The 19,961-nt window shown below is 45.6% G+C and overlaps 1 protein-coding gene across 1 annotated transcript; it reads right to left on the reverse strand.

The window, feature by feature from the left end:
• Positions 1-1,934: 1,934 nt before the first annotated feature.
• Positions 1,935-2,483, reverse strand: LOC138354126 (uncharacterized). Its single transcript, XM_069307999.1, has one exon. The coding sequence runs from the start codon at positions 2,481-2,483 to the stop codon at positions 1,935-1,937; it is 549 nt and encodes a 182-aa protein (XP_069164100.1).
• Positions 2,484-19,961: the final 17,478 nt, after the last annotated feature.

Below are 19,961 nucleotides of genomic sequence, written 5' to 3' on the forward strand. Positions count from 1 at the left end.
CTATCCATAATTCCTCTCCCCCCTCCCCATATAGAATACATTATATTATCATGATACCTTCATCTCCTCAAGGCTGCAATATTGCAGAAAAAAGGTAAGACTCACGTTGACCAAAATAACACCTGAACTAATTCACCTTGAGTACCAGGATAGGCTGAAGGTTGCAAAACCAGCCCCAGCGCCAAGTAGCATCAGGACAGATCTTATGCACACTTGTAAGACGCTCAATACGACAGAAAACATAATGTAAAATGCTAAATACGACAGAAAACGTAATGTAAAATGCCAAATACGACAGAAAATGTAACTTAAGATGCCAAATACGACAGAAAATGTAACTTAAGATGCCAAATACGACAGAAAATGTAACTTAAGATGTTGAATACGACAGTAAACGTAACTTAAGATGCCGAATACGACAGAAAACGTAATGTAAGACGCTCAATACGACAGAAAACGTAATGTAAGATGCTGAATACGACAGAAAACGTAATGTAAGATGCTGAATACGACAGAAAACGTAATGTAAGATGCTGAATACGACAGAAAACGTAATTAAGACACTAAATACGACAGAAAACGTAATGTAAGACGCTCAATACGACAGAAAACGTAATGTAAGATGCTGAATACGACAGAAAACGTAATTAAGACGCTAAATACGACAGAAAACGTAACTTAAGATGCTAAATACAACAGAAAACGTAAATTAAGATGCTGAATACAGCAGAAAACGTAATGCAAGATGCCAAATACGACAGAAAACGTAAATTAAGACGCTGAATACGACAGAAAACGTAACTTAAGACGCTAAATACGACAGAAAACGTAATGTAAGACGCTGAATACAACAGAAAACGTAAATTAAGACGCTGAATACGACAGAAAACGTAACTTAAGACGCTAAATACGACAGAAAACGTAACCTAAGACGCTAAATACAACAGAAAACGTAAATTAAGACGCTGAATACGACAGAAAACGTAATTAAGATGCCGAATACGACAGAAAACGTAATTAAGATGCCGAATACGACAGAAAACGTAACTTAAGACGCTGAATACAGCAGACAACGTAATGCAAGATGCCTAATACGACAGAAAACGTAATTTAAGACGCTGAATACGACAGAAAACGTAATGTAAGACGCTGAATACAGCAGAAAACGTAACTTAAGACGCTAAATACGACAGAAAACGTAACTTAAGACGCTAAATACGACAGAAAACGTAACTTAAGATGCTGAATACGACAGAAAACGTAATGTAAGACGCTGAATACGACAGAAAACGTAATGTAAGACGCTGAATACAGCAGAAAACGTAACTTAAGACGCTAAATACGACAGAAAACGTAACTTAAGACGCTAAATACAACAGAAAACGTAACTTAAGACGCTAAATACGACAGAAAACGTAATGTAAGACGCTGAATACAACAGAAAACGTAAATTAAGATGCTGAATGAGACAGAAAACTTTATATAACATAATAAATAAGATAAATTTCCTTGTAAGATATTGAATAAGTCAAAAAATGTAACGTAATAAGCTAAACTGAACAACAATTTCAATGTAAGATCGTAAATAAAGCAAAAAATTTAGACCGAAAACATTTCTTCGAGAATTCTAATTATCCGGAACGAATGGTTACAGCTTTGAGCTCGGCAAGTCATCATAAAAGTCGAATAAGTCATCATAAAGGTTCAGCAAGTCATCATACAGGTTCAACAGGGGCCAGGAGCATGGTGGGACATTCTTGTCCACAGGGCTAGGGGCGTGGGGTGACATTCTATCCACAGGGCTAGGGGCGTGGGGTGACATTCTATCCACAGGGCTAGGGGCGTGGGGTGACATTCTGTCCACAGGGCTAGGGGCGTGGGGTGACATTCTGTCCACAGAGCTAGGGGCGTGGGGTGACATTCTGTCCACAGGGCTAGGGGCGTAGGGTGACATTCTGTCCACAAGGGCTAGGGGCGTGGGGTGACATTCTGTCCACAGGGCTAGGGGCGTGGGGTGACATTCTATCCACAGGGCTAGGGGCGTGGGGTGACATTCTATCCACAGGGCTAGGGGCGTGGGGTGACATTCTATCCACAGGGCTAGGGGCGTGGGGTGACATTCTATCCACAGGGTTAGGGGCGTGGGGTGACATTCTATCCACAGGGCTAGGGGCGTGGGGTGACATTCTATCCACAGGGCTAGGGGCGTGGGGTGACATTCTATCCACAGGGCTAGGGGCGTGGGGTGACATTCTATCCACAGGGCTAGGGGCGTGGGGTGACATTCTATCCACAGGGCTAGGGGCGTGGGGTGACATTCTATCCACAGGGCTAGGGGCGTGGGGTGACATTCTATCCACAGGGCTAGGGGCGTGGGGTGACATTCTATCCACAGGGCTAGGGGCGTGGGGTGACATTCTATCCACAGGGCTAGGGGCGTGGGGTGACATTCTATCCACAGGGACTAGGAGCGTGGGTGACATTCTGTCCACAGGAACTGTGACCAGCAACAACAACATTGCCGTCTCAGAGGCTAAAGACAAAACCCCGAGGCGGAAAGTACAGACGACTTTTTCTTCGACGCTTAAGGCCTTTGGGGTATGGCTGGCACTATGTGACAATAACCATGCCCATGGGGCATTTCTTTCGTACCCAGGCTGGTACTGGCATGGGCATGGCTTCAAAGCCTGCTAACTGGCCTAGACTTCACTTCAAACTCTTCTACTGACCTAAGCCTGGCTACAAAACCCTAAACATGCCCAACATTAGCTTCAAATTCCACAACAGCACCACTTCTATGTGGTTGTAACTCGCAGACTAACTCACGCTCGTCAGGTGGAGATACCCACTGACCTGTACCCACTTAGGGCTGCCCCATTACTCACCAATTACCCACAGCGACCCGCATCCCTCTTTGCGGGTACGGTGGGTGAATCATAGAGCTCTGGGGCACCTCGGGGCACCCTGAAACCGGGTCGTGAGCGCCTTCAAGGTCGACCCAGGCTAGTCCAGGAGTAGGAGGATAGTGAGGGGTAGGGGAAAGGAGGGGTGGTGTTAAGGGGGGATGGGGTAGGGGTGATAGGAGACTGCCAATAAATAACGGAACATGAAACAAAACCTGAAAGAGAAGGAATGGAGAGGAACGTGAGAAAGGAGAATAATAATAAAAATAAAGAGATAATGTGTCTAAACATTAGAAATAAATATACAGTTAATAAAGAATTGACCAAACTTGATACAAACAGAAGAGGAACAAGGAAACAAGGAAACAGACGAGGAAGGGAAAAATAAAATGAAATATGTGAGAACAAATAAAGATGAACAAAAGGAACAAGGAACAAACAATAGGAAGATAAAATCATGAGGCAAAATTCAATAAAAATAACAAATAAAATGCAGGAAAGAAAAGCCAACGTCCGTCAAGAGTAACAAAAAAAATAAGCCTGCACAAACAAACAAACAAGAGGTGAAAAACAACTTACAAACAACAGGGCTGTAGAGAAACAAGGACAACAACTAAAGCAAGTAAAACAAGTACAAGACTCCATCCTAACATCAACACAAATAAACTCAACAAAAGCACTAATGCCACCCAAACACAAATTGACTAACCCACACGTACCAATTCAATGCCGGGTGAACAGACTCATCAGGAGAAAAACAATGGACCCAAACATCATCACCACGTGTTATGGCTGATTTTTTCAAGTGTTTTTTTGCTTAAACAACTGCAAAGTTACTTTTTTGTCGTCGACAGAGGATGACACGACATCTTGAGTCATAGACGGAGTCCTTATCGTTTGTGAGCTGAAGAGGGAACTACGATGAAATAAGAGAGTCATACAGAGCTAATGTTCTTTTTTACAGTCCTCGGAGCCAGTTTATCCCTCCTAAATATTTAATTTTATCGGGGACAGGCAGCCTGGACAGGAAACGTGCCAAAGCATCTCTGTTCCGTCCGGGATTCTTGATTGTGAGTTGAGAACGAGTTTCACTGTGCTACGGAGACCCTCTGTTATGGTTTGGTCGTGTGACTCCTGGCGTTTATAACGTCGTAAGACATCGATTCTCTTTTGTTTTCATTTACCTTATGACGCACAGACACGCCCGTAGCAGCATGGTGGACACACAGACACGCCCGTAGCAGCATGGTGGACACACAGACACGTCCGTACCAGCATGGTGGGCACAGACACGCCCGTAGCAGCATGGTGGACACACAGACACGCAAGTAGCAGCATGGTGGACACACAGACACGTCCGTAGCAGCATTGTGGACACACAGACACGCCCGTAGCAGCATGGTGGACACACAGACACGTCCGTAGCAGCATTGTGGACACACAGACACGTCCGTAGCAGCATGGTGGACACACAGACACGCCCGTAGCAGCATGGTGGACACACAGACACGCCCGTAGCAGCATGGTGGACACACAGACACGCCCGTACCAGCATGGTGGACACACAGACACGCCCGTAGCAGCATGGTGGACACACAGACACGCCCGTAGCAGCATGGTGGACACACAGGCACGCCCGTACCAGCATGGTGGACACACAGACACGCCCGTACCAGCATGGGGGACACACAGACACGCCCGTACCAGCATGGTGGACACACAGACACGCCCGTACCAGCATGGGGGACACACAGACACGCCCGTACCAGCATGGTGGACACACAGACACGCCCGTACCAGCATGGTGGACACACAGACACGCCCGTACCAGCATGGTGGACACACAGACACGCCCGTACCAGCATGGTGGACACACAGACACGCCCGTACCAGCATGGTGGACACACAGACACGCCCGTACCAGCATGGTGGACACACAGACACGCCCGTACCAGCATGGTGGACACACAGACACGCCCGTACCAGCATGGTGGACACAGACACGTCCGTATATATTCCCGTTTTACTGAATTTATCCTAAAGGCTTTACTGATTAGGTTCTCGAGGATTTCTCAGACGAACTGATTCGGTTTCAGCTGCTTTACTAAATCTATGTCACGGTGCTTAACCGAATCTGGACCAAATGCTGAGTCTGTATCTATTGGTTCAGTAATTCTGGGGCAGCAGGAAAGTATCCCAACAAATATTTTTTTGGGGCCAGTGAACGAATTTGGTAGATCAAATACACGCCCTTAAGAGAGTTAAGAACTTGACTTCTGTTCCAATGTGTACCATTGGTCGGCTCCCAACATTCAGGCAACGTTAGCAGGGGGAATATATTTTACGATACGTTGTAGTGACGTAGAGATTACGTGCCCTTAAGAGAGTTAAGAACTTGACTTCTGTTCCAATGTGTACCATTGGTCGACTCCCAACATTCAGGCAACGTTAGCAGGGGGAATATATTTTACGATACGTTGTAGCGACGTAGAGATTACGTTCCCTTAAGAGAGTTAAGAACTTGACTTCTGTTCCAATGTGTACCATTGGTCGACTCCCAACATTCAAGCAACGTTAGCAGGGGGAATATATTTTACGATACGTTGTAGCGACGTAGAGATTACGTTCCCTTAAGAGAGTTAAGAACTTGACTTCTGTTCGAATGTGTACCATTGGTTGACTCCCAACATTCAGGCAACGTTAGCAGGGGGAATATATTTTACGATACGTTGTAGCGACGTAAATACGACATAGAGATTACGTTATATCAAGGATCTGCTCAATCACAGTGTCCTGTGATTTTATTTGACTCTGAGGTTCTCTAGATATGCTGTGTCGAGGAGCCTGTGGTATGCTCGAGTATGATGAGTATATTGGTGGGGTATAGTGAGGGTTTTTGATGAATGTGAGTTGGATATAGTGAGGATTTTTGATGAATGTGAGTTGGATATAGTGCTTTTTCTGTGTTTGGATATGATGAATGTGACACATGGTGGTTGAATATGATGAGTGTGACACATGGTGGTTGAATATGATGAGTGTGACACATGGTGGTTGAATATGATGAGTGTGAGTGTGACACATGCTGGTTGAATATGATGAGTGTGACACATGCTGGTTGAATATGATGAGTGTGACACATGGTGGTTGAATATGATGAGTGTGAGTGAATCATGTTGCTTGTTGTTTTTGTAAATATGAATAAAAAATTAAGATTTTCTGTAACATGGAAGAATACAAATTAAAACTTTACATAACACGAAAAGTAGATTTAAAAGCTCACATAACGTGAAAAAGTAGATTTAAAATTTAATGACAAATAGAAAAACAGACTCGAAAAAAAATATAAATCAATAAATGCAAAACAAGTTTATATAAACATTGCAATAAATCAAATGTTTATCCAGCTAAAAGTACATATATATACAAGATGAGTTACAAACATATTTTTGGATTTCTATATAGAGCAAGTACATACAATGCCTAAGGCTACTAATACCCACAGCATTTCGGGCCAACCTGGGAAATGTGTACTCCTTAAAAGGCCAAAAGATCAAATAAAAAGCCCAAACGCGCCCGTTCTTCAGCATATGTTCAGACTAAATATTGGTAGCATCCCTTCTCTGGAGCAGAGTCAACTCTCCAACATGTCCCGTAAACATATATATATTATTTTAAAGCATTATTCCTTGCTATTTGGTATTATTATTCACACTCTCCTGATGGTCAGGATGGCCCTGTGCCGCCCACCATGAGATGGATTCTTTGTGGATATGTGGATCTAGTTGACCCTGGGTGTGGATATGTGGGTCTAGGTGACCCTGGGTGTGGATTTGTGGGTCTAGGTGACCCTGGGTGTTGATATGTGGATCTAGGTGACCCTGGGTGTGGATATGTGGGTCTAGGTGACCCTGGGTGTGGATATGTGGGTCTAGGTGACCCTGGATGTGGATTTGTGGGTCTGGATTAGTCACTACAATCCACCCACTTCTCTCAAAATTGCTTCCATCATTCTCAAAATTCCCCACCCACAAAATCCACCAACCTTCCACCTTTCGTTCGATCCCCCACCACTCCCACAACCCTCCACTACTCCCACAATCCTCCACCACTCCCACAATCCTCCACCACTCCCACAATTCCCCACACTTGCCCAACCGTTATCACCAAACCTTTCCACCTTAGAGCAAGTCTCCCTGTACGGATTAACACAAAACCGCTCTGAAGGATTCGCTAATCTCTTCCCCTTTTGTTGTACTGGGCCCACAGTTGTCACGATTAGCTAATCTCTTCCCTTTCTGCTGTATTGGACCCAGGGGGTCCAGTACAAGGGGCCCAGTTCATCACTTTCACTCTGTCTGTCCTCAACCCACATACACACGGGGACAAAGACATACATACACACACCAAAAAAACACACAGGGGTCTCGCGGCCGAGTGGACTGCGATCGGGATTCGTAATCCACGATTAGATTCCTGGCTAGACCCCCGAAAAATAAATGAGCAGTTTCTTTCATTTGATGCCTTTCTTCACCTATCGTTAAAGAGACATCTGTTAGGGAGATTTTGCGTCGTGTGTGTGTGTACTCATCTATTTGTGCTTGCGGGGGTTGAGCTCTGGCTCTTTGGTCCCGCCTCAAGTGTGTGTATGTCCACAGACGCTCTCAGGAGTAGCAGAGATGGGAAGCTGATCTAACTACTCAGGATATGGCAGTTAGTACTTCCTAGTACTTGTGGTAGTTGGATCTTATAGGCCTATACTGGGTTACATAATATTGGTAGGCCTATACACAATAGACCTACATGTTCCTGTCAGATCTATGCAGTAGACTCTATATTATAGAGTAGTCTACTTGTGACTGATAGACCTTCAGAGTAATCTACATGATATTGATAGATATATACAGTAGGCCTATTCACTAGGCTACATGTATACATATATACGTGGATACATGAACAGGCTATGTATCTATGCAATAGGTGTAGATGACGTTCCTGTGTGGACCTGTTTCTCAAACCCTGAATTACCTTCAAATACACATAGACATCACAATAGCATGATGTATCAAATGCATCCTCTCGGACGTAAGTTCGAACCCTCGTCACGGCCCTTGTGGATTTGTTCATTTACCTTTAAACACTTTCTTCTGCAGCTTCCATCATGACTTAGTCTAGTTCCTCTCTTCTCTGTGCCTTCTTCTCTTTGTCCTCTTTATCAGCCTCCTCCTGTCTCTTCTTCTCTACTGTTCCTCTCATGCTTCTTATTGCCTCTCCTCAGCTTTCTCTGTTATTTGGTCTGTGTTCTCTTTTAGTTCCATTTTTCTTATATTTTGTACCTGATATTGCTCTCTCTCTCTCTCTCTCTCTCTCTCTCTCTCTCTCTCTCTCTCTCTCTCTCTCTCTCTCTCTCTCTCTCTCTCTCTCTCTCTCTCTCTGGGTTAAGCCCCACCCTCTGGCTGTCAGAGGGTGGAACATGAATCCATCTTCCCACGTTCTTTAAGGTGTGGTAAACCAAATGTAAAGCTTCCAATTTGTCCCTTTGTGTGTGATCTTGTCTGACCTGCTGAGGGGGGTGTATCGCAGGTCAGAGGTCAGAGGGGTTAGGGTGACCTGGCGATTGGAACCCTGTGAGGCTCTGTTATGTCCGCTGTGGAAGGTTTTGGGTCACGTCTCCCGCCAGATGTCGACCGTAGAGTGAAAGACATTTTCAAACACCGAAGCCCTGCCTCCAAAAAAGATGTCACTCACAGCATTAGCTTAACTAAAGCACTTTAGCTGTCTATCAGTACACACTAACACACTCAAGCGTCTACTAACACACACACACACAAACCCAAATCCGGTTCGAAGGACCAAAAATAAGTTGACAGTTGAAAGGCGGGACCAAAGAGCCAGAGCTCAACCCCCGCAAGCACAATTAGATGTGTACAATTAGGTGAGTGCACACACACCCTGGGCACCCACAATTATAAAATAAACAATGTACTCCAATCAGGGCTTTTCTAGCATTACCTCCATTGCGTTACATCATTGTAAGCCTCAGGAACCCTAGAGAATTCAGTAGTATCTGAGGTTGTATAGCTTTTGATCATGTCGTCGTGAAGTGGCCTTTCGTGATAGCTTGGGAATACCAAGAGAGCGGGTTCGAATCCCCTTTATGGCTCCTACTGATTTCTTTCAATAATAAAGGAGTTGTGAGCACTGCTTGGGCAAGCAGGTTACAGAGCCAATACTTGACACACCCCGCACAGTCACCCACCACTGATACTTTGCTCTCCACTCGTGTGAGGGGGTATGAGGACAAGGAGCTGGGATACGAGGACAAGGAGCTGGAGTATGAGGACAAGGAGCTGGGGTATGAGGACAAGGAGCTGGAGTATGAGGACAAGGAGCTGGGGTATGAGGACAAGGAGCTGGGATACGAGGACAAAGATCTGGGATATGAGAACAAGGAGCTGGGATATGAGGACAAAGAGCTAGGATATGAGAACAAGGAGCTGGGATATGAGGACAAGAAGCTGGGTCATGAGGACAAGGAGCTGGGGTATGAGGACAAGGAGCTGGGATACGAGGACAAAGATCTGGGATATGAGAACAAGGAGCTGGGATATGAGGACAAAGAGCTAGGATATGAGAACAAGGAGCTGGGATATGAGGACAAGGAGCTGGGATACGAGGACAAGGAGTTGGGGTATGAGGACAAGGAGCTGGGGTATGAGAACAAGGAGCTGGGATATGGGGACAAGGAGCTGGGATATGAGAACAAAGAGCTAGGATATGAGAACAAGGAGCTGGGATATGAGGACAAGGAGCTGGGATATGAGAACAAGGAGCTGGGATATGAGGACAAGAAGCTGGGTCATGAGGACAAGGAGCTGGGATATGAGGACAAGGAGCTGGGATATGAGGACAAAGAGCTAGGATATGAGGACAAGGAGCTGGGATATGAGGACAAGGAACTGGGATATGAGGACCAGGAGCTGGGATATGAGAACAAGGAGCTGGGATATGAGGACAAGAAGCTGGGTCATGAGGACAAGAAGCTGGGATATGAGGACAAGGAGCTGGGATATGAGGACAAGGAGCTCGGAAAAGGACAGCGGGAAGAAATAGTGCTCAACCACCTAGCCCATCGGTGGATAGAATACCGACCTACCTAAAACCAGGCCTTCATTCTACCGTCCAATCCAAGTCATTTAAACGGAGACTTCGCTATATTTACCCAGAGACCCGACGGTAATGTGACTGCATTAGCGAGGAACTCATCTTCTCACTTTCTCACACCCCCAAGGCCCTCTTTAACCAGCCCCGCTGAGGATTGCAGCTTTGACCTGTTCTTCGGCGACCTCTTTGCGTGTGACCTGACATATTTTGACCGAAGAGGCGTCCGGAATACGATATCGACTTAGATTCGTAACCCACGACCTGGGAAATATTGTCTTTTGGTCCGTGTTATTGATTATTTATTCAGAATTGACTTAAAATTGCCTCGGGAGACACACACACACACGCACTCACATACACACACACACAAAGGGGACGTTGAACTGACCCAGTAAGATTCACCTCAATCTCCTTCACCTTCTAAGGAGCTTCTCTGTCTCACATCTCAGCATGTTGAAGATGCTCGCAGTTTATGAGTCCGTCCTCATAACGGGCTGTAGCTCTGGGGACGGGCTCCGTGTCACTGGCATTCCGTAGCTCTCCGCCGACTAAACGAGAAAACAAAAGAGGCACTAAATGCCTCTCTCAAACAGTATTCGCATAGCCATGTTGACGCTCAATAGCTCATGATGGCTCTATGTTGACTCTCTGCAACACTGTCAACATGCCCCGATTGACAGTGATTGCAATGCATTGTGGATCAAATTGCAAAAAAGAAAGAACGGTCGCCTGATGTTGACCCGTCTTGCAATGCCTTGCAAGACGGCAGGATTTCAATGGGTGTTAATTAACGACGTTGAATTTAATTTTGTCCAACTGAGGCAGCCATAATGTGAATATTGTCCATCTGAAGATCCCATAATGAGAATATTGTCCATCTGAAGATCCCATAATGTGAATATTGTCCATCTGAAGATCCCATAATGTGAATATTGTCCATCTGAAGATGTCATAATGTGAATATTGTCCATCTGAAGATCCCATAATGAGAATATTGTCCATCTGAAGGCGCCATAATGTGAATATTGTCCATCTGAAGGCGCCATAATATGAATATTGTCCATCTGAAGATCCCATAATGTGAATATTGTCCATCTGAAGATCCCATAATATCAATTTTGTCCAACCACTTCACAACTCCCACAGTAGCTGTTGTTGTCAATGTCTCCCATACCCCACGACTCCCACAGTGATTAGGCCTAACAGTGCCCCCCTCCCCCATCCACCTATCCCGCTGTAGGGATAGGGGGGGGGGTGTCTGTCCCTGAAGCGAGGAACTAGCCAGACGTCTCTGATTGGGTGTTTCTAAAGATTTTCCGTAATCGTGACCCGTTGAGACCCGACCCAGTCTTAAGTCCCGTCCAAGCATCCAGCTGCTGCCTAACACACACGCACACGCGCACACACACACGCACACGCGCGCGCGCACACACACACACACACACACACACACACACACACACACACGAGAATAACGTCTGCGGCATATGCGAGGCTGGCTAACATCAGAACAGCGTTCAGGAACCTGTGTAAGGAATCATTCAGAATTTTGTACACCACATATGTAAGACCAATCCTGGAGTATGCGGCCCCAGCATGAAGCCCGTACCTTGTCAAGCACAAGACGAAGCTGGAAAAAGTCCAAAGGTATGCTACTAGACTAGTCCCAAGACTAAGAGATATGAGTTACGAGGAAAGGCTGCGGGAAATGCACCTTACGACACTGGAAGACAGAAGAGTAAGGGGAGACATGATCACAACCTACAAAATCCTCAGAGGAATCGACCGGGTAAACAAGGATAAACTATTCAACACGGGTGGGACGCGAACAAGGGGACACAGGTGGAAACTGAGTACCCACATGAGCCACAGGGACATTAGAAAGAACTTTTTCAGTGTCAGAGTAGTTAACGGATGGAATGCATTAGGCAGTGATGTGGTGGAGGCTGACTCCATACACAGTTTCAAGTGTAGATATGATAAAGCCCAGTAGGCTCAGGAACCTGTACACCAGTTGATTGACGGTTGAGAGGCGGGACCAAAGAGCCAGAGCTCAACCCCCGCAAGCACAGAATGAGGTTATTTAGCGATCATATTATTGTTATAACCTGAAGAACAAATTGTTGATGTTATATTCTGAAGAACGCCTTGGTAATGTCAATCACCCCCCCCCCCCCCCGCCTGACAGCTGAGTGGACAGCGCTTCGGATTCGTAGTCCTGAGGTTCCGGGTTCGATCCCCGGTGGAGGCGGAGACAAATGAGCAAAATGTTTCTTTCACCGTGATGCCCCCTGTTACCTAGCAGTAAATAGGTACCTGGGTGTTAGTCAGCTGTCACGGGCTGCTTCCTGGGGGTGGAGGCCTGGTCGAGGACCGCGCCGCGGGGACACTAAGCCCCGAAATCATCTCAAGATAACCCCAGCTTCACTCACGACTTCCCAAACGTCAATTTTGGAGTGCTTTTCCCTACCCAGAAACGTACGAAATTAAACGAACCTGAAAAACAATGCTCGTTAATCCCAGAAAATGTCCTTAATACGTTATTAAAAAAATGCGTTATGTTTGAGGTGTTTTTTTTATTGAAATAAAACTTCGAGTTTTTACTCATTAACGTAACAAATGCGACGTGTTAAGTGAGAGGACAGGTTGCATGCAAAACACGCCCCTACGTCCTTATAACTTAACGGTGAGCGCAAATAAACGGTAGAACGAAACATAATAAACATAATGGGGGCCTCGTAGCCTGGTGGATAGCGCGCAGGACTCGTAATTCTGTGGCGCGGGTTCGATTCCCGCACGAGGCAGAAACAAATGGGCAAAGTTTCTTTCACCCTGAATGCCCCTGTTACCTAGCAGTAAATAGGTACCTGGGTGTTAGTCAGCTGTCACGGGCTGCTTCCTGGGGGTGGAGGCCTGGTCTAGGACCGGGCCACGGGGGCACTAAAAAGCCCCGAAATCATCTCAAGATAACCTCAAGATAACCTCAAGATAATGCAACACTTACCATTTGGAAAGTGGCTGAGTTCTGTTGACCAGACCACACACTAGAAGTTGAAGGGACGACGACGTTTCGGTCCGTCCTGGACCATTCTCAAGTCGATTGAGAATGATTGATTGAGACAATCGACTTGAGAATGGTCCAGGACGGACCGAAACGTCGTCGTCCCTTCACCTTCTAGTGTGTGGTCTGGTCAACATACGTCAGCCACGTTATTGTGACTCCTCGTCTGCATAGCTGAACTCTGAATCAAAAACATTTTTCCATAAAGGTCAAACACAAACTTTCCATCAAATCCACAATTCCCCTTTGTCCGAACTGCCATCGTTAGTCACTGGCTAACAATTAGCCTCGTTTGGGTCTAATTGCTTGTGGAAGAGTGATTTTCTCTTGGTGCAAAGTCCTCTCTGTTGTGTTACAAAGTAATGGCTTCGTCATTCTGTTGTGTGTTGTAATAGGCTCGTTGGTAATTATGTCCAATTACCTGGCCTGGCTGGTAGAGCGACGGTTTGGTATGATGCAGGGTCAGCGTTCGATCCACCGATGATCCAAGGGGTTGTGGGTACTGTTCTCCCATTCAGTCTTCATTTCCTAGCTCTTTGTATTCATATCCCAGCTCCTTGTCCTCATACCCCAGCTCCTTGTCCTCATATCCCAGCTTCTTGTCCTCATATCCCAGCTTCTTGTCCTCATATCCCAGCTCCTTGTCCTCATACCCCAGCTCCTTGTCCTCATACCCCAGCTCCTTGTCCTCATACCCCAGCTCCTTGTCCTCATATCCCAGCTCCTTGTCCTCATACCCCAGCTCCTTGTCCTCATACCCCAGCTCCTTGTCCTCATACCCCAGCTCCTTGCCCTCATACCCCAGCTCCTTCGCACACTTCGAAGATTGACGTACTTCATCTTCTCGAGTATTTGCTGTTTACAAACACTCTGTTCTAAGTTCCTCTTGGATCTCTGTAATTCACTCAGCTTGGTTGAGTGAAGCAGAATTTTAAGCTTCCATGTTGACTAAGAATTAATAAAAGCTGTAACACACAAGCTGAAGGAAACTTTTATAATGCTTCCATCTGACTCCAAGAAGAAACTCCCTTCACACAAAAAATATTCCTCCTCCCCATTAATAAAAAAAAAGTCCCCCTTTTCCCCCATCAAGAACCTTCCAAATTTGAAAATTCACTCGTAAAACAAATAAAATATCCCCTCCTTCTCTTCTTTTCCCCAAAAAATCCACCAGAAATCGTCCCCATATACAAAAAAAAAAACCTTTCCCCCCAAAAAAGTTCCCCCCAGAAAAGACGTCCCTCGAAGCAGCATTTAAATCAAACAGAAAAACGTAGATATTCCTGTTTTTTCCCTAAAAATAAAGAGTTTTGATAGTGATGAAACACATATATACACCTTATAAGAGAGGAGGATAGATATACACAATTGTCAGAAGACTTTAGTGGTTGACAGGTAAGAGAGAGAGACAGAGAGAGGTTGGGTGACAGTGTAAAGGGTTCGAATACGAATGTCTATTTTGATTAGTGTTGTCCTCATTAATGAGGTGTTTTACAAGCCTCACAGTTCGCGTCATGAGTGAGTCTCGCTATGAGTGAGTCTCGCTGTGAGTGAGTCTCGCTGTGTTGACATTATTTTTTTGACATTTCTCCGGCTGCTTCTGCTGCTCCTCTGTTTCCATGTGTTCTTGACCTGCTTCAGTGTTGGAAAAGTGTATTGTTTGTACCGTGTGTGTGTGTGCGAGTGTGTGTGTGTGTGTTTGTTTATGTGTGTGTTTTTGTGTGTGCGAGTGTGTGATAGTTTTTAGCTAATAGTGATTGTAGGTCAAGAGGTTTCTATCTGAAGCCAAAGTTATGTAAAGTATATTTGGTCCACACCCTCTCTCTCTCTCTCTCTCTCTCTCTCTCTCTCTCTCTCTCTCTCTCTCTCTCTCTCTCTCTCTCTCTCTGGGGTCGTAGTCCTAAGGGCCCGGGTTCGATCCCCGGCGGAAACAAATGGGCACAGTTTCTTTAACCCTGGTGTCCCTGTTCACCGAACAGAAAATAGATACCTGGGAGTTAAACAGTTGCTTCCTGGGGATGTGAGTTTGTGTTAGAGAGAAATATATGTAGTAGACATAGAGGAAAAAAATTAATTGACTAGAAAGGCGGGGTCCAAGAGCTAATAGCTCGATTCTGCAGACACAAATCGTAAATATATACACATATCTTGAGGTTATCTTGAGATGATTTCGGGGACTTTAGTGTCCCCGCGGCCCGGTCCTCGACCAGGCCTCCACCCCCAGGAAGCAGCCCGTGACAGCTGACCAACACCCAGGTACCTATTTTACTGCTAGGTAACAGGGGCATCAGGGTGAAAGAAACTCTGCCCATCGTTTCTCTCCGGCGCCCGGGATCGAACCCGGGACCACAGGATCACGCGTCCAGTGTTCTGTCCCCTCAGCCACCGGCTCCCTAAGGGCATATACATTATAAACCAGCTATAAGCTTTTGCAATCTGGTACATCAAGCTCATTCTTATACATTTGTCCTCCAAAATCAGCACATCAATAAATTAGTATGAAATAGCCCCTGAACAAATCCCCAAGGGCCGTGACGAGGATTCGAACCTGCGTCCGGGAGCATCCCAGACACTGCCTTAATCGACTGAGCTACGACAGGGTAAAAGGGTTGAAACCTCCGTCAATATGAACAAATCCACAAGGTCCGTGACGAGGATTCGAACCTGCGTCCGGGAGCATCCCAGACACTGCCTTAATCGACTGAGCTACGACAGGGTAAAAGGGTTGAAACCTCCGTCAATATGAACAAATCCACAAGGTCCGTGACGAGGATTCGAACCTGCGTCCGGGAGCATCCCAGACACTGCCTTAATCGACTGAGCTACGACAGGGTAAAAGGGTTGAAACCGAAGTTCTACTGAACTTACTGGATCCTCGTCACGGCCCTTGTGGATTTGTTCATTTGATGCATCATTTGATGCAAGGGAGCCGGTCGGCCGAGCGGACAGCACGCGGGACTTGTGATCCTGTGGTCCTGGGTTCGATCCCAGGCGCCGGCGAGAAACAATGGGCAGAGTTTCTTTCACCCTATGCCCCTGTTACCTAGCAGTAAATTAGGTACCTGGGTGTTAGGCAGCTGTCACGGGCTGCTTCCTGGGGGTGGAGGCCTGGTCGAGGACCGGGCCGCGGGGACACTAAAAGCCCCGAAATCATCTCAAGATAACCTCAAGATAACCATCACGTTAGTGTGATCTCTGTGTGTGACATAGCACCAATTTCCACTCTACCAAGATTGCTACCTTGGCACCATGATGTCGCAATGCATCATTGGTTTTTGCAACACTGTCAATTAAAACCCATTGGAAATTGCTACTCCTGGTTCCTTGAGACGTCAATAATGCCTATTTGGCATCCTGAAGTGCCTGTATGGCACTGTTTGTGGCACGTCAATACCTCGTCTGGCTCTGTGGCACCGTAGCTGTTAAAAGTACTTTAGTTGACCCTAGAATTCCTAGTAGTTAGTTGGCTTTCTGGCACTTAATTTCTCAATATGCTCCAGTACACCCAAGAATCCGAGTGATGTTGAATGTTCAATCCGGCCTCCTAAGGTTTCCCAGGGTCAAGAAAACGGTCAGTTTAAAGTAGTCTCTCCTAACCTACCAGAGGACCCACAACAGAAAACGGGACAGTACGTCACTTACGCCAGCCGCTTTTATTTTCTAGTACGACAATTTTTGGGCCTTGTGTAACGCCTACGATCGAAAAGCGACGTTCTGTGTAGGAGAACAGGTTGGAATGTAGCCTCCTTGCTCTCTAGTACACTTCTGAATAGTTGTTCACTCGAATGAATGAATGAAATTATCAGGGGAAAGTGCAAAGCCTTTGCACTTTCTATATCTTTTCTATATCATTTATATCTATATATATATCTATAATATATATATTTCTATATATTTGCAGTGCTATATAGTCGCCAAAGCGACTATATAGCACTGGGAAGGGGTCAGGATAAGAAATTAGGATGGGACGGAGGGAAAGGAATGGTGCCCAACCACTTGTGGACGGTCGGGGATTGAACGCCGACCTGCATGACGCGAGACCGTCGCTCTACCGTCCAGCCCAAGTGGTCCAGTATATTCTCAAGGGTCAAGTAAGGTCATTATTGCACATTACAACTTAGAGATATGATCGTTCGTATATTAATTTGTGGCTTCAACTTGCGCTAACTTGAGCGGAAAAACTCGTTACTGTTGCTATATATAGCGCCAGCTGTCCGCTCGCTTATCCTTCACCTCGGGGTCGCCCTATATAGAAACTGGATCACCCATCCACTACGGGCTCGCCATAGCCCGTGCTACTTGCCCCGCTCCTGTGCCAGGTAAGTCCACTACGGGCTCGCCATAGCCCGTGCTACTTGCCCCGCTCCTGTGCCAGGTAAGTCCACTACGGGCTCACCATAGCCCGTGCTACTTGCCCCGCTCCTGTGCCAGGTAAGTCCACTACGGGCTCACCATAGCCCGTGCTACTTGCCCCGCTCCTGTGCCAGGTAAGTCCACTACGGACTCACCATAGCCCGTGCTACTTGCCCCGCTCCTGTGCCAGGTAAGTCCACTACGGACTCACCATAGCCCGTGCTACTTGCCCCGCTCCTGTGCCGGGTAAGTCCACTACGGGCTCACCATAGCCCGTGCTACTTGCCCCGCTCCTGTGCCGGGTAAGTCCACTACGGGCTCACCATAGCCCGTGCTACTTGCCCCGCTCCTGTGCCAGGTAAGTCCACTACGGGCTCACCATAGCCCGTGCTTCTTGCCCCGCTCCTGTGCCAGGTAAGTCCACTACGGGCTCACCATAGCCCGTGCTACTTGCCCCGCTCCTGTGCCAGGTAAGTCCACTACGGGCTCACCATAGCCCGTGCTACTTGCCCCGCTCCTGTGCCAGGTAAGTCCACTACAGGCTCACCATAGCCCGTGCTACTTGCCCCGCTCCTGTGTCAGGTAAGTCCACTACGGGCTCACCATAGCCCGTGCTACTTGCCCCGCTCCTGTGCCAGGTAAGTCCACTACGGGCTCACCATAGCCCGTGCTACTTGCCCCGCTCCTGTGCCAGGTAAGTCCACTACGGGCTCACCATAGCCCGTGCTACTTGCCCCGCTCCTGTGCCAGGTAAGTTACGGGCTCACCATAGCCCGTGCTACTTGGAACTTGTTCCGAGTAGCTGAATCTATAACAACAACAATAACCTGTTTGGCTCTGTAAATGGCGCAGAGTCGCCTCTATAGAGCAGTCTGTCCTCTAACTAAACACTATCGGATTAATTACATTAATCGCTATATCACCTTAACTACAGGGTTGTTAAGTTATAGATAACATTACCGGGGAGTATAACAGATGTAGGGCTGATTTAACGTTTATAATTACTAATTAATACTAATTATAATTAACCCGTAATTAACCAATATTTACCCAGGTCCTTTCTACATGTAAGGATATAATAAAGTTTAATATCCATTAAATTGATCAAATCCACAAAGGCCGTAATGAGGGCTCGAACTTACGGCCCGGGATATCCATTCTTTCGTGTCAATATATTTAACAATTTGTTAATATAAATTATTATACACTTTGATCTATTTAAATACTACAGTCATTCCACTTTGTAACGAGTTTAAATTATTTGTATATATGTTATATGTATATATGTATATATGTATATATGTATATATGTATATATTAATATATGCTCCAAAGGGAGGTTTCCAATGCCTGGTATTTTAACTTGAATTTAATATTCCTGAACATATTCTTAAGAATTTTTTGTCCATTCTTGAGCTGAGTACAATATGATATATTGCCTTACCACACACACACACACACACACACACACACACACACACACACACACACACACACACACACACACACACACACACACACACAAACGAAATCTGTGAAGAAAAAATTAAGAAATAGAAATCTATTTTCACGAGAACCCTGAATAAACCCCTATATATATATATATATATATATATATATATATATATATATATATATATATATATATATATATATATATATATATATATAAACTAAATAAATTATCATATCCTGAACAATTCAGAACAAAAATAATCCAAGTTTTACCACCAATATAACATCATTTAACACATAAGTTCTTGACTAAAAAGTTGACACAAGAAATAGGTGACACTTCTCCTGGGGCCGTGAGTCCCGGGTCGAGCCAGGGCCACACATTCACCGGCTCTGTTAACTTAACTTGCTAATATATATTTAACTTGGCCCAAGACAAACAATAATATAACTCAGAATTTACCTAGAAACTCCAGTGTTTAATTACGTGGCTGAGTGGTAGGATTGAGTGTGTGTGTGTGTGTGTGTGTGTGTGTGTGTGTGTGTGTGTGTGTGTGTGTGTGTGTGTGTGTGTGTGTGTGTGTGTGTGTGTGTGTGGCAGTAATAACATCCCTACAAACACACAACTTAACTGTCCCTTATGATTCCCTTGTAACAACCTGTAATAAAATTGTTACGTTGTAATGACGTTTTTCCGACGTATTAGAACGTTGTTACACGTCTACATAAAAGGTCTAACTTAAAAATAGCAAAGTGTAAATATCCTTAGATGTTGATTTACATTGTGTTTACAAAAGGTATATGCCACCTCTTTTTCTAGCCTCTCTTGCACTTCTATAGAGTATAGAGCAGGTTATGGTTGTATGTTTGGCTCTTTAGAGGCTCTAAATGCTCTATATTCACTTATTTGTTCGGGTGCCTGCGATGGGCTCGGTTTTTGCAGGTCCGGGTTCGATCCCCGATGGTGCAAGTGGTTGGGAATTGCTCCTTCACTCTATCGATCTATCCCAGCTCCTTGTCCTCAT

This window comes from Procambarus clarkii, chromosome 61 (genome assembly GCF_040958095.1).
Source record: "Procambarus clarkii isolate CNS0578487 chromosome 61, FALCON_Pclarkii_2.0, whole genome shotgun sequence".
NCBI classification, from domain to species: domain Eukaryota; kingdom Metazoa; phylum Arthropoda; class Malacostraca; order Decapoda; family Cambaridae; genus Procambarus; species Procambarus clarkii.

What these genes read in the sequence shown, in the direction of transcription:
- LOC138354126 (XM_069307999.1), bottom strand. Translation starts at nt 2,483, where the DNA reads ATGTCACCCACGCTCCTAGTCCCTGTGGATAGAATGTCACCCCACGCC.